The following is a 23,417-nucleotide window of genomic DNA, read 5'->3' as shown; positions in this document are numbered from 1 at the left end:
GCTGTATTTTTTTATTTTTTACACAAGGGAAAATAAAAAAGTCACTTAAAAAAAAAAAAGAGTCAAGCTCACAGTCTCAGAATGCCCCTCGAGGATATGAGCTAGAGAAAGTATGTTAAACTTGCAGAAAATCACTTTGTATCACTGGCAGCTTCCCTCCCACCCTGAGCAAACGGCAAATCTCATGCCTTGTTGGCACAGAAAGGCTTCTGGCACCTGAACAGAACCTGGTGCCAGAGACACAACTTGCCTCCTGAAGTCTCTCAAAGCAAACCTGTCCTGTCGTTGGTTTGGGCATGAGATCTCTGTTACTCTGCTTTTGAAAGTTCAGTCCTCATGCAGTGGCTGCTGGAAATACATTCTTGATTTTAAAAGCAAACTTAAGCTGATATCAGCTTTGACAATCAATTTCCCAGCCCCTGACTGGCTGTGTAAAATCATGATTTCAAGGCTCTCTTGGCTGGTGACAGATTTTTTTAAAAAGAGAAAAGGCTCTAGAAATGGTAAGAGGATGCACCAGCTCTTTTCTGACTTTCTTAATGCTCTCCTGAGATGCAAACACTGTCTCAGACAGAGAGAGTTACCCAAGCAGCAGGGCTGTCCTTTCCACTGCTCTCCTCAGCATTGGTTTTGTGTTCCTAAATTTTGGTGTGAGCGGTCCCACAGTAGAAGAATTGTTGCATTAGGGCAAGTTGATGCCAACAAAATCTAACTAGACAAAACCAAATTAATTTTCAGTCAGAGAAGCTGCCTGGCCCAGCCAACAGTAAAAATGATATTATTTTTATATTCATATGTATTCCAGGCTTTTATTACCAAGAGTGTTGATTAAGCTCCAGTAGAAAAGACCAGGAAATTCTGGATGCTTTGGATGTTCAGGCTCCACCATGGAGAATGTTTTTGTCAAAGTTGTGGTGTTACTACTCTGAATCAACTAATGGCTCACTAATTTCAAAGATCCTTTTGGGGTTTTTTGATGTGCAGGCACTCAGTTATCAGCAAGGGCAACATTTTGATTCAAATCATCCCTAGGTCAGGGAAATTAATATATACACTTTGCTCTACAATACTAAAATTGCCCAAAAAATGTATTTCAATAAAGCAGATTACTATAAATCATGTTTGTACTGAAACAAACATGAGATAATGGGGGAAATAATTGACCACACTCTTCCCTAAGCAGACTCAGATTATTAGTGGTTATGTTAAATATAGACATTCACATTCAAGCCATTAATGCACGCTTAAAATGCATCAATAATTCAGTCATTTTTAAGTTCAACCTGGGAAATCACCTTTTCCAGATAATATATAGCACAGCACTGCTAGACCATAAACCATCAAGTGTGAATAAGATAGAAACTCAGCCAACTCTGCTTTTGTGCACATCAGCAAACCTCAGAGTGTGCCAGACCTGCCCCTGCCCACCTGTCTGATGGGTTCTCAGACCAGAACTGCCCCTGTTGGCAAGGCTTGGACCTCCCAGTCAGAGGATGCGATCCTACACCAGTGCCCAGGAGAAACTGGAGAATCAGCGGGATGGAAATGCTGCACACTTTGGTACAAAATAATGCCAAGGTCATGGGTTCAATCCCCTGTGTGGGCCACTGACTTAAGAGTTGGACTCAATGATCCTTGTGGGTCCCTTCCAGCTCAGAATAGGCTGTGAGTCTGTGAAAAGGGGTGGAATCAAGGAGCAGGCAGCATTTGGGCATACTTGGTTTCAAGTGCCCAACTCTGCGCTCTGTGACAAAGGAAAAAACAAAAAGAGAAGGCAAAGGCACTGTGAGTGTCTCACACATCAGGCACTAATAGCTCAGTCCCACCATGGGGCCTGGCTCCTGTAGCTTGATCATTAAAGGCTTTGGTCACTCAACTGCGGTGGTAATTATCACATAAATTAACTGAGAGACAGCAAAACCAGAACGTAAGAGAAAATCTCACCTCCAGCAACAAAGTGTAGGACTTCATTTTCCGGTAATATTTTCCAACCTAACACCAGTGATGAATCACAGTTTTTTCTGGAATATCACTTGGGTTACAGAAAGCAAGCCTATTAGTCAGTGCCATTTACCCCCTGGTATCCAGATTTTATCTGCTGACCTGTCACAATGAAACAATTCTGAAGATGTATTCGGAGATACAGGTGATTAGCACAGCAAGGCAAGCAGCAGAGTGAAAATTCTTTTCAAAGAAGTGTTGCTTGCAAGAAGCCTTGGCAAAGGGAAGGGAAAACAAAGAACTAATCAGCTTGTCTACACTAGGCTACAGTGGTCAATACTGTATTTGGGTTGTAGGGGTTTTAGGTTTGGGGTTTTATTTTTTTAAATAAGAGTGTTTTGCTTTAAAATAGTTTATATCCCATTCAATTCTGCATGGAACCTTTCAATGCCCTTAGCTCACAATGCGAATTTCCAGCAGAATCCCAACCCTTCTCTTTAGACAACTGCTTAAATAAGGGCAAATGGCACCTTGAGATTCCACTACTCCATTCCATAGCTCCAAGACAGGTTCAAATTTTACCTCTGCCGTCCTTGATAAAGCAGAGCTATTTTTTTAAGATTCCAACAGTGGGCACCTCTCCCTGGCACTAATGACATTTGCTATTAGGAAGTCTGCATTGCATTTGTCCTCTGTTTTAGGATATTTGCTGCTCATTTAAATTCAAAGTTCATCCTTCACACAAGATGAAATTCCATAACTGTTGTGGCACAGATGTTATCTACCCTTTACAACACGTAGGAGTTTGAAATGTTAGGAGATCACACTGGGCAGTTGCTGATATAAATGAAGGGTCATGACCATTAGCTAATTTAATTAAGTCAATCCTCTGTAAAAGAATATTCTCTCCTTTTCTCTTCTTGCATCTCTGCAGAAGTGTTTAATGATCCTGCAAGAGGCATGAGACCTTAACCAGTGGGTTACATGAACACAGCACATTACCACTGTCACTGCTGCATTGTGAAACTACAGCATCATCACAGCCTGGCTGGGGATGGGCAGGACCTCTGGAGATCAGCCACTCCAAGCAGGGACACCTAGAGCTGCCCAGGATAATGTCCAGCCAGCCTTTGAATAGCTCCAAGCTGGGATACCCCAGAACATCCTCAGGCAACCAGTGCTCAGTGACCCTCACAGGGAAAAGATGTTTGCTGCTGTTCAGAGGGAACCTCCTTGGGTCATTCTGTGCTTGCTGGGCATGTCACCTCTTGTTCCATCGCCAGGCAATGCTGCAAAGACCTTGGAACCCTGTTTTCAGGCACTCTATATGTTGAGGAGGTTCCCCTGAGCCTCCTCTCCTCCAGGGTAAGCAGACCCACGTCTCTCTTATGCTAGGGAGGCCAGACTGGACCCACGTGGAAGGATCAGCTCTCTCCATGGAACACTCCTAAAACAGCCCCAGGATACCTTTAAGCTTCTTTGCCAAAAAAGGCACATGGCTGGATCCTTTTACATTCTATCATACAGTTTTACTTTTTCAGTAATATCCCTGATTTTCATTACATTTGTGGTCCCTCCTTCACTCCACCACCCTTTTTTACTTATTAGTATTAGAGAAAACACCTCTCCTCACTGTGAGGGTGGGCAGGCCCTGGCACAGGTTACCCAGAGAAGCTGTGGCTGCCCCATCTCTGAAAGTGTCCAAGGCCAGGTTGGATGGGGCTTGGAGCAACCTGGGCTGGTGGGAGGTGTGAGTCTAGACGGGGTGGGAGCTCCATGATCTTTAAGGCCCCTTCCAACACAAAGCATTCTATGATTCTGTACTTTCTTTTAAATCATGATCTCAAAAACATGATCAGAATTTACATTTAAAGCCTATTCTTCCTTAAAAACAAATGCAAATAACTGCTGAACCAATGCCCTCAGAGACACTGGGCAGCCAGAGAGGGAGGTCCATCACAGCACTACCGGAAGGTTCAGGGGGCGGTGGTGGGTCCCCCCCTACTCTTTGTATGCAAACCCACGTGCTGCTGCTGAATCAGAGGCCTTTAAAGGGTAATAAAACCCCCACAAAACATAAGTTTGGAATTTACAGACTAAAATCATTCATCACTGCCCCTGTATCATCACAGAATGGAAGACACAGACTTGGAGATGTCATCTTACAGAATTCTGCATAAGAAGAAGAAAACTGACTGCTGACATACCACTAATTCTGCTATTCCTCTTCCACGTGATGGAATTCTAAAATGTCTTCCAAATGACAAGAAATGACTTATACATTTTTCTTTTTGGTTTTGCTTGCTGCATGCCCACAGCACCATAAAGATCTACACTGACATACAAGCTGGCTGAGCAAGAGAGGTTGGCCAAGATGTGAAACTAGTGACATTTTGGAGGACTTGGCAGGCAAAGACAAAACACCACACAAAAAACAACCCCCACATGTAAATCAGACCTCCAAAACTTTTAAAAGCTGCAGCAAATGAGCTGAGATTGGTGAATTAATTCCAGTTTCAGTCTAAGATCCCATTATTATTTATCAATTTTTCTAAAGTTGCTTTCTGATCCACCAGTCTCCTGTCCTAACAGCACTGGGAGTTGGTACAAGTCATTGGGAGGCATTTTTCTCTTCTACATACAGGAACAATGACTAGTGAATAATGTGCAGATCTCAAAATGCTTGTTTCACAGGCTGCTGTGATGATTACAAGTCATTAATGAAACAAAGGAAAATCTGAAATAATAAAAAAAAAGAAGGCTGGAAAGAAAAATTCTGCCTCAAATTTGAGTTCGGTTATTACGAGCTTCGTTCAGTGCCTTTGTGGATGAGCTTGTTGCAGGCTCCCCTTGCAGCCCCCCTTTGCATGAACAACCTCCCCAGCAGAACCAGACAAACCAGGACCCAAGATAACCAAGAAAGTAATGCCACAGAAAGTATAAAAAGCATGGGCTAAATCAGTGTTTTTCTGTCTGGAATGAAGGCTCTCTCTGCTTGGGAATTCCTCCTTCCTAGTAAGAGGAAACAAAGAATGTGAATTCAGAAAAGAAAATGAAACAAAGCAAGTATAAATACTTTGCTTCTGAATAACTGGAGCTCATCCCTGAATGTGGCCCTGGGTCCCACCTGGCAGCACTGAGGCTGCTTTCCCTGTCCTCCCCATGGCTCCAGGTGAGCCTCAGCTCTCCCAGCACCCACCACAGGCTGGTGGGCACGGCGTGCCTGGGATTTCACTGCAGCTGAGGGAATTCAGCCTCTTCTCACTGCAAACCAAGAGGAACCAACTCCTCATCTTGCTCAGATTTCTTTGAAAATTTAATGTTTAGAAAATTTTGCTTGCATTCCAGACACTTCTGGAATGTGTTTCATGCCATTCCACACCCCATGCAGGGGAAGTGGCGAGTGACTCCCCAAAGTCTGACTGTTCATGCTGTGAATGTGCCACATAAAGCCCAGCAAGGAAGCAGATTTACTGAGGACCACTGTGAAGATGGATGTGGGGCTTAGTTATACCCCACCAGCTCCCATCCTTGTGACCTCAAAACAATTTTTTTGTATAATAGGACAGAGGAATCACCTGAAATATGAAAACTGGCTCACTGTGTGCAGGGCATCTACACACTGGAGCAGTTCTGTAGAGCAGAGTTCTCAGACAGTTGATGTACTTTACCCTGGAGTACTTTCACCACTGGTTTGATATATTTGTTTATGCATTTTTTGAAAACTCTTAGTTCAATAAATGCTGCCAGATCAAATAGCAGACTTTTGAATTATGCAAAATTCTATTATACATATTGTAAATAAACTCTATGAAACATTAATCAACTTCAAAAAGGTTTCATAAGAACTCTGTGCCGTGTTTTCTCCTTGGTATATTTTCAACATTACAGTTCTGTCGTATTTATGAGTATAGAGGTTAAACTCTCCCAGAAAGAGAACTGCTTTGTGCAGCTGCTATAAAGACACATGCAACTGTATCAACTGAAATACCATTTAATTCACCTTTTATGCCAAAGCATGAGCAACATAAAGTCATTGAAATGAGAAATGAAGTACAAATCACCACATCTATCTCTGTGCATAACCCTACAGAATGGTTAACACTAGACCTGAGAAAGTCCTGAAACTATTTGCATTTTAATTCTTCCCAGGCACCACAACAGCAGAAACTCAGTTCCCCTCTTGAGAGGTTCTTCAGGGAGTGAGAGAGAGAGGACAGGCCTGCAAAGTGCTGCAGGTGCTGAACCAGCAACTGACTGACCAGCAAAACATTGACAGGCTTTAAGGGAGAGCTACTTGGGGCCATCAGGAAATTATGAGTATAAACAGAGGATCCAAATTGCCTGGGGCTGAGGGGCTTTTGGTTTCAGTGTAAGGAAAATGGTGATGATGTCAGCACTAGAGCCTCAGACCATCCTACACGAATCCTGGTGTGCCAACCACACCTTTTGGAAGGGACTGGTACTGAAGGTCTGGGAATATGTTGTAGCTTCACAGCTCTTCCACCAGGTAAATCCTGAGGATTAAAATAAGAGTTATGCCACTTGGAAGAAACCTTCAGTCAAGCTGTAGGGAACTGTACCTGTTTGTGTTTTGGGGCTGGGAGTTTTAGGTCTGTTTTGAACACTCAGTGCAGAGGACTCCCCCTCCTTCCTTACTCAGATCTTCCAGTTTGTAATCACTTAAAATAGAGGTAGGATAAAATTGCATAAAATCCTGCAGACACTGAGAGTCATACAGTCCATAATAAACCAGCAATTTGAATTTATTAACAAACCACAAAGTCACAGATACTAAAAAACCTTAATTCTCAAGTTTTCTGCGATACAACACCCATTCCCAGAAAGAACTCTTATCACTAGTTTTCCATTGGTACCATGAAAAAAAAACCCCAAACCAACCCCAAACCAACCCACAAAACAATTGCATCTTCCTTATTTTTAGAGCTAATGGGGAAAAAATGATGCATGATGATAAATTCCTGCATACAACTCTGAGAGGATGCCTGTGCCCTGTATTTTGTCCTGACATACACATGAGTGTTGTGTTCAGTTCTGGGCCCCTCAGTTGAGGCAAGAGATTGAGGGGCTGGAGTGGGGCCAGAGAAGAGCAACGAGGCTGGAGAAGGGACTGGAGCACAAGTGCTGTGGGGAGAGGCTGAGGGAGCTGGGGGTGTTTAGCCTGGAGAAGAGGAGGCTCAGAGGTGACCTCAGCACTGTCTGGAACTGCCTGAAGGGAAGTTCTGGCCAGGTGGGGGTTGGTCTCTTCTCCCAGGCACTCAGCAATAGGACAAGGGGGCACGATGGGCTCAAGCTCTGCCAGGGGAAATTGAAGTTGGAGATCAGAAAAAACTTCTTTGCAGAGAGAGTGCTCAGGCATTGGGATGGGCTGCCCAGAGAGGGGGTGGATTCCCCATCCCTGGAGGTTTTTCAGCTGAGCTTGGCCGTGGCACTGAGTGCCATGATCTGGTAAAGGGCCTGGAGTTGGACCAAGGGTTGGACTCGATGGTCTTTTCCAACCCAATCGATTCTATGATTCTATGATTTAGCTACAAAAACATCTAACCTTAACTGGATTGACACTAAAAGCTTTGAAATATAACTTCTGCATTATTACATCTTCTGTATTTTTGCAGGCATTTGGGTTAAAAAAAAGAAAATTATTTTCATCAAGGAATTACTGAGAAAACTTGATATTCAAATTAGCTGCCATTCAACTACAGTTGACAAGTATCTTTCAGGAAGTTAATTTAGTTTTCTTCTGTTTGGTTGGGTTTTTGGTTTTTTTTCCCCTCACACATACCAGAAACAGTTATTTTACCTTACAGACAGCTTTTTCTAGCCCCAGGTTGTTCCAGTAAAGGACACTACAGCAGCCAAATCACTGAGGGGCTCCTGTTGAGCCCCAGCCAGCCCATCTGTAGGTGATTTGAGCACTCCCAGATGCAGCAATAACACTGGCAAAGCTGATCTGTCAAAGGTGCTGCAAAGGCTCAGAGTTCGCTTCAGACAGATGTTCTGGCAAAGCAAGAGAGTTAAAAGGGAAAAAAAAATCCAATAAACAATAGCTCCATTATCTACTCAGGGACCAGTGCTGTGCCCTCAAATGTACTTGCAACAGTGAGAAATGGCATCTCGAGTGTTTTTCTTCTAATAAGTCTCTGCATTTCTCCATTTCCCTTCCCGCTCCCGTGAGTCATTTCCTTGCTCTCCCACCTCACTTATTTGCCTGTCCCTTGCTAACTGCAGCTTATTTGCACTTAAAATAGTCATTATGGTTCATAATATCTAAATAATTAGGCTAATGACAGCAGGTTTATTTCTGTTGATTCAATAATGCATCACCATTGCAAAGTCTGCTCATTTAGGAGTCATTAATAAGGCCTTGCACAAAATCACTAAGTTGCCTGGCAAGCTGCATTCAAATATACTAATGATGATTCACTCAGCTTTGGTTTTCTGCTCCTGAATTCTTATGGTAAATGGATTTTTTTTCCCTCCAGCTTTTCTCCATTAGATAAAAATCCCAAATGTACTCCAAAAAATGAAGGAAAAACTACCTTCTCCTGTTTGGTTGAAATTGGGAATGCTGAAAAAAAAAGAGCAGCAAACTAAATATTGTGTCCTTTACCATATTATCATATTAATTATATCTGTTATTGATCACATGATTATATTCATTATATCCACCAAACAGTGTCAGTCCCCTCCATGTCACAACATATTCTGGGCAGCATAAGAGAGAAAGGATTGATTTTGGTTGGAAAAAGACAAATAACTCCATCCCCACACAGATGTCAAACTGACTCCTTGACCTTTGGCTGAGCAAACACTTAAACTCTAAGATCATTATAACACATTTAATTAATGGCAAAAGTTGTCTGACTATAAGAAATGTCAATGTATTTGCCAGTCTTGGACATAGAATTGAAGTCATGAAACTCTACTCAGAGGCAAACATGACCATTCCTGTCAGTGCTGCCTTGGAAAACAGCTGTCCTACATCACCATTAGGAGGGGCTTATTAGAAAATATATTTTTTTAATATTAATCAAAAAAAGAAGGATTTTGTAGTGAAGTATCAAACCTGAGTGAAACAGCATCCCACACTACTCTCCCTGAGGTGAGGTTTACCTTAAAGCCAAGGCACTGATTTTCTCCCTAAACACATTAATAAAACATTTTGGACTCGAAAATAACGTGATCAGATTCAACACAAAATGCCTTTCAACAACAGCTACTGCTACTTGAAAAGAATTAAATAATTTTCTTCTATCATAATTCAACAAATCCATTTTAAAAGCCAATGAATATCATAAATGTTGATTCCTGTCTTGAAATTTCTCATTACATATTTATAGCTACACAATTTGTGTATACAAAAATAACAAACACTAAATTCATAAATACATTTCTAATGCCATCAGCAGAGGGCAGATGAAACCATCACTCCCAAGACATTAAGGACCATTTCACTACTAGTTTGCATGTTAAGTCTTTTTGAAACCAAACCCAATTTATTTCTCAGATATGAAAACGTGGCTACTAACACTGTGCACTTCAGAAATCTTACAAAGAGATGCCACAAGGACCACCTTTTTTTTCCCTATCCCTCAGTTACTAATAAACCTGTAAGTTGCTGGTTTTCTCCAGACAGTTTGCACAGGTTTGCAACTTTCAGAAGCACAATTTTTAGGCCAAGACTTTCCATGCTCAACTCATTTTAAGCAGGAAAGCCTTGAAGGAAGAGCCTGGATCCTACAGAGAAGGTTACACACGTGACAAATATTCTGAGCATCCATTGACACTGTCAGAGAAAATGTTCAGAATTTCTCAAGGCAACAGCCCCAATATCCTCAGGTGTTTAAGGAAAAGGAAAATAACTTAAAGAAATCACTTCCAGAGAGCCACAAAGTAAGATTTTAGCAAACGTTTGTCAAGGCACAGTGCCCAGAGAGTCCCAAGCCTGTTATTGTGTGCATTCACTCCTGATCTTATTAGTGCAAATAACCTCTGATTTCACCAAAATCATCCACATGACTCTTCCATATACACAGAGTGGAATTTAAGAATGATTAAGACAAAATCCTCCCAGTGATTCAGCAATCTGAAGATGAAAGCAATACTCAATTCCAGTTAAGAGATCTCTGAATCTTTAGAAATCACTTTACAAAGAGGAAGGGGAGATCCTGGGCTGATGGGGGCAAGGGGAGGAAAGTTCTTAATTTTTAAAAGCTTTTTAACTAAACAGAGTTGCAAAGTTCACACTTAGTGCAAAAATCTTTGACTACAACAACCTGTATTTTCAAAAAAAACATGGATAATACAGTGCATATTCACATAAGACAGAAAAAGAAAGCCACCTACTCACATAGAAGTTGGAATTGGTGATCCTTGTGGGTCCCTTCCAACTCAGAATATTCTGTGATATTCCAGAGTGAAGGATCTTTGCAGTGCTTCAAAACCTTCGAGTTTCTCTGATTATTGACTTAAAATATGTAAAGAATGAGCTAATGCTTTCCAATTGTGCTGGAATCAGCCCTGCAGACAACTCTCTTCTATCCAACACTCACTAAAAGGTTCTACAGAATGGAGGTAGAATTTCAGCAGCCCCCACAGGGCAACAAAATGTTTTGGCACAATTTCAGGTGAAAATCAGGGTTAAGAGGCAAAGAGTGAAAACTGCAGGTGAAGAAACCTCCCTTTGCCAGTTGTCCTGACAAAGATTCCTATCAGGTAAAATATTTGTATGAACAGAAGAGGTGCTTCAACTGGATTGCACCAGTAAAAAGTAACATATTCTGCCCCACAATGATCAGTTTTTAGATGTTTATGAAAGAATATAAGCACCAGTCTTGCCCACAGTAATGTGCAGAGAGAGACATCCTGCATTTTGTTGTGTATGGAAATACCATACAATAATTTATAAAATTATTCTCAATGTGCCTGTATCTTTTGCATCTAAACTATCCAAAGGAAAAACTTTGCTGTATAGCATTACATACCTTGAAAAAAAAAAGCTTTCCATGAATCATTGAGTCCACAATCCTTGCCTTATGAGTCATATCATTATAATATCAATATTCAATTCAATATCAATAATAATTTCAATCTACCCCTTTTCTCCCATTTCACTCATCTGTCAATCCTTTCCCAAGGAGAAGAGCTTTGGGATGGATTTCATGGCACAGCAGCTGTTTCATACCTGTGGTCCTGACCCTTCACCTTCCCCTGGATGCACCTTGGGGACACCCAGGGTCACCCAAACTGCTCCCTGTGAGCCCCTGTCCCAGCAGGTCCCACCCCAGCAGAGCCAGGGCTGGATTGCTGTGCTGAATGCCTGCTCAGAACATGGATAAATATCCAACTGGCTTTTCTTGACAGCTGTCAAGCATTCAGGTAATGCTTCTGAGAGCTTCATCTGATGTTTCCAACAAACACTTCTGAGCAGTAACAGTCACGCACGCCCTCATCGAGAACAGATTTCCATCTATTATGAAATTCTCAGAGTGAATTTTATTCTGCCACTTAAATCCTTCAGCTTTCTGCACGTTTGCAATTCAGTCCTAGTTTTGTCTGTTCTGAATATTCCTGTCTTAACAGCAATATATGTCATTTTGTCCCCTTACACACTGAATAGTAGAGATTCCCATGGACTTCCATCTATCAATCCCCCCACTGCAAGAATTCACCATTTATTCCTTCCAGTGAAATACCAGTGGCTCTGCCTCTGTTACACTTCAGCCTCCTGGTCCACTGTATGTGCACTTGAAATCTCCCCATCAGTTCTCTCTGTGCTGAGATGCAGACTCTAATTTCTGGTCTCCACTCCCAAAGTGTGTCTAAGGTTACTGCTCTCTTCTGGTTCTGGCTGCATTTTCCCTCTGCCCTCCTTATCCTGAGAGTGAACCCAGCTCCTCCATCCTCAGCATACCCTCTCTTTGCTATCTGCCCTACATGCCCTTTATCAGCAGCTCCTCATCTCTGCCACTAACACAGCACTGGGAGATCTTGCTGTAGTTCTGTGTGGTTTCTCTTGAATAACTGTGTCATCACCAGGTGGGTTTTGCCTTCCAGTTCATCCTTTTTCCAGGTCTTCCATTGATGCTTCAGTTCAAGCAGTTTATCCTCCCCCACAAAGAATGGATACATGCATGAGAACCTTTCCAACTTTACTACAGAGAACATTAGTCCCTGGGATTGGGCTGATTTTCAGATTAGAATATTTTTTTGTTGGTTTTTCCATACTTTTTAGGACTTCTTTCCCTCTTGCACTAAAAGCAATGAAGCATGATGGTTTTCTTCCCTCTCTTCCATCAACACACAGCTCAGAGAGCACATAAGGAAGGGAGAATATCTCCACACAGAATGAGCATGAATCCATACAGGACTTCCTTCCCAGTCCTGAGGGAAGTAAGAGAAGTGGGATGGAACAGAAAGAGTGAGAGGACTGTACATGGAGCTAATGAAACCTCCCCAGTGGGTGGACACAAAACAATACATGTGGTAATTCCCTCACATTTTCAGACCACTTTGAACAATAATAAAGGTGTCCCAAGAAACCATGGAGGCAGTGCTTGGATATCATGGAGGAGCACTAATTAGGGGCTGTTTCCAAGGGCCTTCATTTGGGGCCAATGTTCTCAACAAAGTTATTTTCTGACATCAGCAGACACTGCCACAGCCTATTTCAATATGGACCATTTTCTTTAAGAACACAAATTATGAAAGAGTTGTCTCTTATTACACTGAAGTGTCTTTTAGGGACAACCAGACCATGATACAAATATCCCTAAACCTACAAAGAATCATTCCATTTCATTTAACTGCACATCAGATGGCATAAAATATTTTTAGCATTTCAAGAAGTGAACTTTAGAGCTGCCTCCCAAATAGTCTCTGAAGAATGTTACTGCTCTCTCCCTTTGGTACACAATAAAGCTCAAGTAAAACCTGAGGTCTAATGATATTCATCAAGTTATGCAAATGGAGGTTTCCTATGGTAGTTAAACATCAAATATAAAAGCATAATTTTTTCTCCACAACCTATTGAATAAACAGAGTATATTGTTCTGAGCAAACCTGCAGGTTGTAAATCTATATCCTCCTGAACACATTCCTTAAATTAACATTCCTGAGTCAGTAATGAGAAATTGTATTCAATGGCCTAAAATCACTTGTGTAGTATCTGTTTTCATTTGTTTTATTGGCATGTTCATCACAGCTAAGGGCTAGAATATTTCCAGCTGAGTATTATGTGAAGCCCCACAGTTCATGTATTCAGAATTTCTGCCTTCAATGGTACAGCCATTCCTATAAAGCAGATTCTGCCCCGATCTATTCAGCTCCTGTTGTCTGAATATTCCTGCTGTTTTAGTAGGAAAAGTGATCCTGCCTGAAAGTGGCATCAGTGCACATTGGAGGGCACAGAGCTGGCACAGAGATGGGTCTTTTCCCTCCTACCTTTGGAGTGAATCCTCTGCAGGTCTTGCTGCCTGCACGTGATTTTTGCACAATTCCATTTCACATTTCCCCTGTGAGGGTTCACCTATTACTTGTGAGGAACGACTCAGAGCCAGAAAGCACAAACATGTGGAAACCATAACTCACACCAGAATCTTCTTTTTAGTTTCAAGGAATCTGAGTGGCAAAACAATGGACTTGTACTTCAATATCCTAACCTGGCTTATACAAAAGACAGAAAAGCATCTTAAATTACTTTGTCTCTGCAACTTCTATTACTTGTAGACTGTGCAGATCTAAAAATCAATACAACACAACAACTTGGTCCTGATAAAAACATAATTTGTGAAGGATTTCAGATCAATTTTTTTCTCACTGTAGATCCAATATGTATTTTTTTGTAACTATATCATTTAGCTGTGCAAACTATCCTTTAAGATAAGCAGGAAAAAAAACCTGTACAAAACCAAACCCTCAAACAAACAAACCTACCGCCCCTTCAGTGTTTCTCTTTTCCAGATGTGCTCATAAAACTCTTCCTCTGTGGTGCAGCTGAAGGAAGCAGAAGCTTCACAGTGAAGAAAAGCAGGAGTTTTGTAGGTATTGGATCAGGCTGAGATAGAGTTCATTTTCATCACAGCAGCCCATGTGTAGGTGTATTTTGGATTTGTGACTAAAACAGTGTTATTGCTATTGCTGAGCAGTGTTTGTGCAGCATCAAGGTTGCCTTTGCTTTTTTCTCTCCTCTTTTTCTCACTCTCCCTTCTCAGCCAGTGGGCTGAGGGTGCACAGGTTGGGAAGGGGCACAGCCAGGACAGCTGCCTTGAAGTTCCCAGAGGAATATTCCAGACCATGTGATGTTCTCAGCAATAAAAGCTCATGGACTGCAAGAAGGAGGTTATGACACTTGTCTTCCCAAGTTTCAAGTGATGGAGCTCTGCCTTGCTGGAAATGGTGACACACCTGCCTGCCCATGGGAAATAGTGAATTAATTCCTTATTTTGCTTGCTTGTGCACACAGCTTTGCTTCAGTTGAACAATGTTCTTTCAGCACAAGAGGGTTTTTTGTCACTTTTACCCTCTAGACTCTCTCCCTCACTGCACCAGGGGCTGTGAGCAACCTGGGGAGTGGGGCAGGGAGAAGGTCGGACCTCCCAGATAACCCACCCCATACAGGTAAACATGTTTTTTGACTTTGTCACTATGAAGAAGATACCTCCAAGACTGAAATACCTTAGTTGAATATAACTTGTGTGCTGGTCTCCAAGAACTGCCTCATCCAACAAGCACTTGGCCAACTGCATCCCTGGAATGAGTTTAGAACACATCAGCAGAGTCTGCCATGAGCAGCTCCCCTCCCTCTGCACACACACACACAGTTTTTCCTTGAGCAACCTGCCCAAATCTGCCCTGATTGCTGGGCACTGATTGTGGGAGGTCACACATAAATCTCTCTCATTAAAGCATTAACAGATGTAACTGTATCTGAACACTCTAAGAGATACAGGGTTAAAAATCCCAAATTGCTAAACCCCAGTGATGAGTGCTAGAACACACTCCTATTCTGCCAGTGAGCTTCTAGAAAGGTCCACAGTCAGAGCAGTGCTGAGAGGTACAGCTCAATCCTAAAAATATTACACAGTCCTGAAGGAGGAGTAAATGTTGCCAAATACAAACATATTCTGTCCAAGTCCTGTTGTTTCTTCTTTTAAAATTGCTTAAACTCTGCAAAATGAGGATAAACATTTCATTTTACATCAACAGATCTGTTCTTATTTCTCAGCACTCTCCTTCCTCACCAGAGATACATTTTCAAACTACCATCCCATATTCAAAATTTAAAGACCCATCACTTACAGGATTTCTAATATCTTCCTGGATCAGTAAAAACTTTCACATGGAACGTTGTTTATTTACTGTGCACGTGCTACACAGGACTAACTCTACAAGGGGCTTGTCATCTCAGTGACTGACCTCAAACTAATAGTGGGGTAAAAAGGAAATTAAATTTTCCCCACCTCTAATCCAATTATTACAATTCCCAGAGTCCTGTTCATTTCCATGGCCAGTGGCAGTGAAGATACTCCCCTTGTGAAACACTGACACGCTGTCACATCTATGCCCAGTGCCCAGACAGGGCTCAGAAGGATCTCACACCCTACAATAAGGCACAAAAAGCCACAGATCACGGCATTAGATGGACAGTGAGAGCATCATGTGCAGGGACAGTGACTCCCCACCGAGGTGCCACACGTGTCCTGCAGGCTCCTGCATGCAGTGCTGCTGAGGCTCAGGGCTGGGGCAGCCCCAGGTGCCCCAGCCATGCCAGAGCTGCAGCACTGGCACAGGGACAGCCCTCCAGCTGCTCACACCCCCCAGCTCAGCCCAGCACTGCTCCACTGAACTGCCCAAGTGCTTGCCAGGGCTGTGCCTTCGCCGTGCAGAATTAGCGCTATCACAAAAAGTGACACAAGTCTGAAAGCTCTTCAAAGCAAAAGGATCAAGTGGATCTCTTCATTAAAGAATGACAACACCCTTGACATGACCCAGAGCATCACGAGGACTGGTACAATTCAATTAGCTTTGCCCTGTGCTGATAGGGCTTTGCTAATAATTGCATGCTTTTCTTGAGGAAAAAATTTCAAACTTCTTGTCTTGGTTTGAGATAAGCAACTGCCAACCCCCCCAAGCACAGAGAGAAAAGCCTCCCTCCTAACACCAGGGAAAGGGAGGAAAAGAGAGGGGAAAGAAAAAAAACACTTCAAACTGCATTTATACTAAATCTACATATATTTTTCACAGAAAGAAAGAGACAATTAGAAGAGAGTACAAATATACACTCACACAAGTCTACAACAACAAGTTCCCCACCTCAACTTCTTAACGAACACACAAATTCTACTGTCCTAACTGCACATTACTTAAGAAGAAGCTTATTCCCCAGGGAGACAAACTCAAGCAGAAAGGAGAGACCCAGAACAACACATTTTACTTTCCTGAGGTACCCTGTGAGCCAGTGGTGGGCCTGGTCCTCTCCATCCCCCCTCGTGAGTCCTCCCAAGAGGAGGGCTGAGAAGCCACTGCCTTAACCACTCCCACACTGGTTCCTACTTCCCTGGAGATGATGTCATAATGTGGTATGGAATACAAACTTACTGGCTAGAAGAGGTCAGCTGTTGGCTCAGCCCAGCTCAAGTCAGCTGACAGCTTCGGCCTAGTCCAGACTTCAGAGCCCAAATCTAGGCCCACCTGGGTGAACCCATAACACTTCTATGAGACAGGAGAGAGCATGAAATTTTAAGTTCTTTTTCACTGTTAAATGCCAAAATCATTAACAGTAAAAGGTATTGGATTAGAGAGAGAGCAGAAGGAAAGATGGCCCAGTAAAGAGGCAATGATTTGGGATTTGAGAAACATGAATTCAAATCTTAGTTCTGCTATAGTCCTTCTCCTGGCACATCAGTCAGGCTGCTCAATTTTCTGGCTTCTCCTTCTGTAATAAAGAGATAATAGCACATCCTAATCTCACAGGAATACTGGGACTTGATATCTCATAAATGCCATGACGCTATGGAAATGAACTTGATCAAAAGCCTCTTAATGCTGTAATCTGGAGAATATCCAGAGTGCAAACAATGGCCAATGCAAGTATTGTAAGTGTTTACATGCATGTGGAAATATTCATAATGCCTGAAGAAGAAAATGACTGCACTATAATGTTTGTGAAGGAAATACCTCACTAGGGTCAGAAAAGAGAATGCCATGCACAGAAAGTCAGAGGCTGAGGCTACTCTCTGTTTAAGCCCTATAGCTTTTACTTGGTAAGGTCAAAACATGATTTAGAAAGGTGGAGGATTTAGAAATTTCACATACAAAGCCATCAGACAGAAATAGTGACAGCATTCTCAAAAGGGAGCAAGGAGGAAAGAAGAAATTGTTAAGATATTCCTCTGCATGGACATTTTTACATAGCCAAGGGAAAATTATAGTTACAGTTATAGAGTCATGGTTTGACATAACCTACAGCAGCATTTCCAAACACCCACTTGTGTAATAACACCAAGGTTGTGGGTTGAAGCCCTGTATGGGCCACTCACTTCAGAGTTGGACTCGATGATCCTTGGGGGTCCCTCCCAACTCAGAATACTCTGTGAAATGTGAGTCTTGTCTCTTGTTTTCAGGGTGTCCTATTTGATTTCAGAGAACCTGTTTTGAGACAGTAACTGCTTTAGCTGCCCAAATAAATCCTGGTATGATTTTGTGCAGCAGCCATCAAGCACAATCTAACTAAGGACAGTGTCTTGCTTTATTTCTGTAGGAAGATCCTGATTTCAGTGAAATGAGCAGCAAACCACCTGTAAATCAAACGCAGACCACTAACAGTCTGCTTGGTAGCCCTTTCACCATTTCAGTAATCACAAATTCTAGCAATGGTTTAACAGTGACTCATGTAAACCTGCTACCACAGAACTGCTCTTTTCATCCAAGATCATAGTGACTTTACTGATAAAAATGTCAGATTAATGACATGCAACAAAAGAAAACATCATTTTCTTCCTCTATGGGAAATGAAACCTTGGAACATGCAGACCTTAAAAAAAAACAACCAAAGCCACAAAATTAAACAAAGGCAGAGTATTTAGTTCCCTATGCAGGAAAGCACACAGCTAAAGAACCATGTCCAACTAATGGAAAAGCAATATTACAGATCAACCACCTAACACTGAATTACCTTGCATCAGCACTAGGAAAAAAATCACACAGGTCAGGCTCAGCTACCTTGGATAAGGTTTTTCTGAAGAAAAAAACATCCATGAGAATATTCCCCTGCTTATCATTAGGAGCATGTAAATGCCTCACTGCTTCTGGCCCTTAATGAATTCCTACAATAACTGTTGAAGATATTTGAAGATACTGCAAAACAACAATGAAGAATCTGACAGTGGAGCAGATCCCAACAACAAAACAGTTCCCCATCCTGGCTCAGATGAAGTAATGGAGCAGAACTTACTGCATCATTTACCTTCTCTAACTACCATTCTTCATCCCTTTTTTATTGTAATTTGCACATATCAGTAATTCAAAGTGCTGCAATTTTAAAAATAATCAACTCTCCAGACTCACACTATCATTCAGACCACATCAGCACCCAGAGAGATGAATAAATAAGAATAAAATATCATCATTAAAATACTTTTTCTTCTATATTTATTAAATTGAAATTATAATATGAGCCTGTTTCTAAGAGAATTGGAGTATTTTATAATAGCTGTCTTTCCAACTCTTCATGTCTCTCAGGTAGAACTCCCTAGATCACACTAAGCTTGTCAGATTCCTCTGTGGTTTGCTATGTTGTCTTGGAAAATAGATTTATTGTCTTAACAATTTTAAAAGATGTGTTTAATGAGGGAGGAAAAAAGGACTCATAATCCCCTATAATGAAATACTTTCAATGCAATAACAGCTATTTTTCCATTACTTTTCCCACATGTTTACATTTCCAAGGAAAACACAACTCACTCGAAAATTAGAGAAAAGGGACTGAAATTACTTTCTTTCACTGGCTTTGAAGGCCTTTAGGGCACAGCAAGTGGCTTTGTGTCAGAGACTGCAGGAGGAGTCAGGGTGAGACTGTTTTGGGAGCAAGAGCCCATTGGAATATCTGCAGTTACATCCATCAGGGTTTGAAACATGGGTAAGTCATGGCAGATCATCCAAAGGATGCAACTGTAAATGAACACAGAGCAGCACCACTGCCTCATTCTTTGTCTAGTGCTTTAATATCTCCTGGCCAAGGAAAGGTGTTAGTAATAAAACTACACTTAACTGCAGTATGTTTATCCAACTGAGTAACTCTGAAATATCTGGAGAGTAAGACAAACTAATAGAATGGCCAAGAATACAAACCTTCTCTTTCCAAAAGCAATTGTAAATACTGCCTGCCAAACAGAACTCTTACAAGAGAATTTAGGTGGAATACCAAAGAGAAATGTCTTCTTTGCCAAAGGATTCCAGCTTTAGGCAAGGAAGGGAAAAGCACAGTAAATAATCTTTCCAGAGTCAGAGCAATGCAACAAAGGCAGTGCTGAGTGTCCATCAGCCTCCTGAGCTGAGAACCCTTCAGTCACCTCCTTCTCACTGGTGCAGATCACTGTCATCACCTCCAGATCAGTCCCAACCCTTGGGTTTCAGTCTTAGCTGGAATACAACAGCCAGAGCAGGGGGAGCCTGGCCTGTGGTGCTGCACTCCACATTATTCTTACTGTAAGGAATCCCAGACCATCACCATGGAACAGGAAAATTGCTCCCCTTAAGGGAATGACGGAAGACTTTGCTTATCTGGGTTTTACATCCACTGCTGCTTGCCGATCACTCTCTCCTTGATTTCCCATTCCATAGTTGGACCAATTCTATGTCCTTTGCCTGTCATGTTTATTTTCAGTTGTTTTCTGGAACTGAATTTTATTACTCTGCTCACTGTTCACCCAATGCACTGCAGCTTTGCTTGGGCACTGTAGGAATTAGTGCCCAATTAACAGAAGGCCAAACACCTAAAAATCCAGGGGATTGTTAAAACTATACTTACATCAACATATTCTAGAAATCCCACTAAAATACACCTGAAGCAAATATTCCCTATGATCATTACAGGAGATTTTTGATGAGTGACCCATACTTGTTTCCTATATACAATCCCAACACCTTAACATATCTGTGCTGGATTTCTCCAAGTGCTTCTCCTCCCTGAGGGGGTGGCACAGCCCATCCACACTCAGCAATGTAGAACATGTGTCCCTGTGGCCTGGGCAAGAGGCCATCCCACCCAGGCAGATGGTGTTCCTGGAGCCTCCTCCTCTCCGGAGGCTGTTACCAGGCAACACGCTGGGCTGGGGGCTGAGCCTGGTGCCAGAGTGACCTCCCAGCCCCAGCAGCTGATTGATAGTCCTGGTGCTGGGAGGTTATGATCACGAGGGAAAAATCATCAAACAAATTATGCACATTGAGATTGGGAAGCGTTCAACCTTCCGCCAATTCCAAATGAGTGTTTTCTTCTTTGTTCTTGTCATAGAGACCAAATCTCTGCTTTACCTTGTTGAAAGAAAATGAGTATCTTTTCCTCAAACTACATCCACAGATACTGAGGCTCTGTACCCACAGCCAAATTAATGTTAGCTTCCTCCAAACATGCTGTGATTATCTCAGGGACCACTGTCTCCCAGGGGTTACAAACCCCAACCTCATTCCTGCAGTTTTGACCAGAATTTTTCTAACAAAAGCTGTCAATTGCATCAAATTCTGCTGAGGGCTGGAAGGTTATTCTGTGAGAGAAAATACTGTTCGTGACAGAGGAAAAGCTAAAAGCAACAAGCATGCTGAGCACTCCAGAATTGATTTAAATCTATCCTCAAGATGAACAGGCTTTTTTTCCCCCATTTTTTTTCTTTTTTTTTATATCCAGTAAGCCAGGCAGTCTTTTTGAAATAATGAAATCTTATTTCAAAGACATTAAGAGGAAGATTGTGTTCAGTGTAGGAGAATAAATGCAAAACTCTTCTTTTTTTCTAGCAAGGACTGTGTGTCTAATTTTTTCAGTGACATGAAACTTTGGGTGCTGGGGCAGAACTTGGCTACTTATTTGACCAAGAAAGTGAACCTAGTCTATTATTTTGTCAATACCAATGTGTAACATAGAACAAAGAACTATATAATTATAAATGTAAATAAAGGAGAATTATACTCAGCCCAGTACAGAACAAGCCTTGCTTATTACCTACCACAAAACATGAGAGCATTCCAGGTTATTTTAAGCAGAGGATTCTCAAAAACTGGTTGAGAAGTACCACACACACACCTACCAAGAATCACACACTTAGTTTTGTCTGATACTTCTACACTGTAAGTATAAAAAGTTATATCTTGATTAAAAAGAGCTTGATCCATATTGTTTCTATGTATGTGCTACAACAAAAAACTTTACTAGAAAACAAATTCAAGTTACTTTGGATTTGAAAGCCTCTTCTCAGAAAAGAAAAAGGCAAAAAAATTAATCAGCACAAATACTTCTTGGAACTCAATTCATGATATTCCTTATTCTGACATTATGAGAGTGACTAAAAAGGAAAGCATGGTGAATTAATTATGCATAGTTGTTGGAAGGGAAAAAAGTGTGTGTGACTAATCTGTACACAGAGTAATCAGGCAAAGGTAAAACACAAGCAATAGTGACACAACCCAGACACGGACAAGGAAAATACAAGAGCAAATCACTGAAGCTCCAGCCAGAACCAGGCAAGAGTATTTGCTGAGCTTGTCCCTTGCTCAGTGAAGACTAAAAGCTATCAGACCTTGGACTTTTGGTTTGTTAGTCCTGAGCTGCAGCATCAGCACAGCAGGTTGGGGAGTCCAAAGGGTTTCTTCCCTCCTTGTGGAAGCACGAGAGATTTCAGTGCCATTGCAAGGGGAACAAACACACCACACAAATCAGGGCACTTACTGAGAGGAGGCTCCGATCATGGAAACAATAGGCACCACTTGCATGGGGCTTCTGTGTGGTTTCCTAAGGAAAGAAAAACACAGGCTTAGTGGGAAGGAGGGATTCGGGAGCTCGGGTTTGTGCCCTGCACCCAGGGAAGGCTGCAGGGAGCCTCAAAGAGTCAACAAAAAATACAGTTTCCAGTGCATTATTCGGGCTCTCCAAGAAGGACTGAACACATTATTGGGTCACAAGTGCATTTTTATGGTAGTACAAAGCCAAACAGCAAAAGCTGTTTATTGAGTCAGAAGTACCAAGAAACATTTTATTATTTATTTCTCATTCAGTGACAATAAACATTTCCAGGCTGTTTGCAATGTACTTGAAACCAAATCCTACATCTCTATTCTGAACTTCTCTACTAAAATAGACAGTGCTCAGCTGTGGTTGTAAATCTTCCCCAGCACAGGTTTCTGTGTCGATAGGAACGCACGACTGTGATTTACCTTTTGTGTATTCTTCAACTGAAAACTTGAAGCAATTTTGCAAAAGCCAAATTACCATAAAATACACAACCAACAGAGACCATTCCGAATATATTTACAAGCACAAAGCTGGGAATTCCGATCAGGTAACACTCTACTCCATGCCACTCTTTTTTATTGATGAGCAGCTGGTGACATTTTAATGAATTATTCACTGAACTTCACAAGTAACAGTAACTTCAGATATGTTTTACATAACAGATTCTCCCTACATGCACTTTCATTTCCATCTGCAAGTGGTAATACACAGTCTCTGATACAAATACTCCTAAAAATAGAAACACTGTTCGTATTTTGAGTCTTCAAAGATAATTTGCATCTAGGTCCGTGTCTAACCAAATCATTCTGGAGATGAATTTAACAATTTTATATACTTAACATTTTTCTATACTTCAGCATATAAAAATATACATACATACATTTTATATATGTCTATTTTATATATGTGTATTTTATATATAATATGCGTATTATATATAATATGCATATTTTACATAATATGCATATTATATATAATAATATATAATAATGCGGCCAGTCACCAGTGGTGTTCCCCAGGGGTCTGTGTTGGGTCCAGTCCTGTTTAACATCTTTATTGATGATTTAGATGTGGGGATTGAGTCCATCATCAGCAAATTTGCTGCTGACACCAAGTTGGGAGGGAGTGTCGACCTGCTGGAAGGCAGGAGGGCTCTGCAGAGGGATCTGGAGAGACTGGAGAGATGGGCTGATTCCAATGGGATGAAGTTCAACAAGGCCAAGTGCAGGTCCTGCACTTTGGCCACAACAACCCCCTGCAGCGCTCCAGGCTGGGCACAGAGTGGCTGGAGAGCAGCCAGGCAGAGGGACCTGGGGGGACTGAGGGACAGGAAGCTCAACAGGAGCCACCAGTGTGCCCAGGTGGCCAAGAAGGCCAATGGGATCCTGGCCTGGATCAAAAATAGCGTGGCCAGCAGGCCCAGGGCAGTGACCCTTCCCCTGGACTCTGCCTTGGG

The 23,417-nt window shown here is 41.8% G+C and overlaps 1 protein-coding gene across 4 annotated transcripts in view; it reads right to left on the bottom strand.

Moving 5' to 3' along the window:
* The window catches only part of RBFOX1 (RNA binding fox-1 homolog 1), a 795,203-nt gene that overhangs the window by 638,044 nt on the left and 133,742 nt on the right, over positions 1-23,417 (bottom strand). For all 4 annotated transcript variants that reach the window (XM_071570925.1, XM_071570934.1, XM_071570936.1 and 1 more), the window contains exon 2: positions 21,899-21,961. In XM_071570925.1, coding sequence (XP_071427026.1) covers positions 21,899-21,961 — 63 coding nt within the window. The remainder of the gene's footprint in view (positions 1-21,898; positions 21,962-23,417) is intronic.

This window comes from Pithys albifrons, chromosome 16 (genome assembly GCF_047495875.1).
Source record: "Pithys albifrons albifrons isolate INPA30051 chromosome 16, PitAlb_v1, whole genome shotgun sequence".
Classification (NCBI taxonomy): Eukaryota; Metazoa; Chordata; class Aves; order Passeriformes; family Thamnophilidae; genus Pithys; species Pithys albifrons.
The sequence above is the reverse complement of the archived record's forward strand: the minus strand, read 5'-3'. Positions and strand labels throughout refer to the sequence as shown.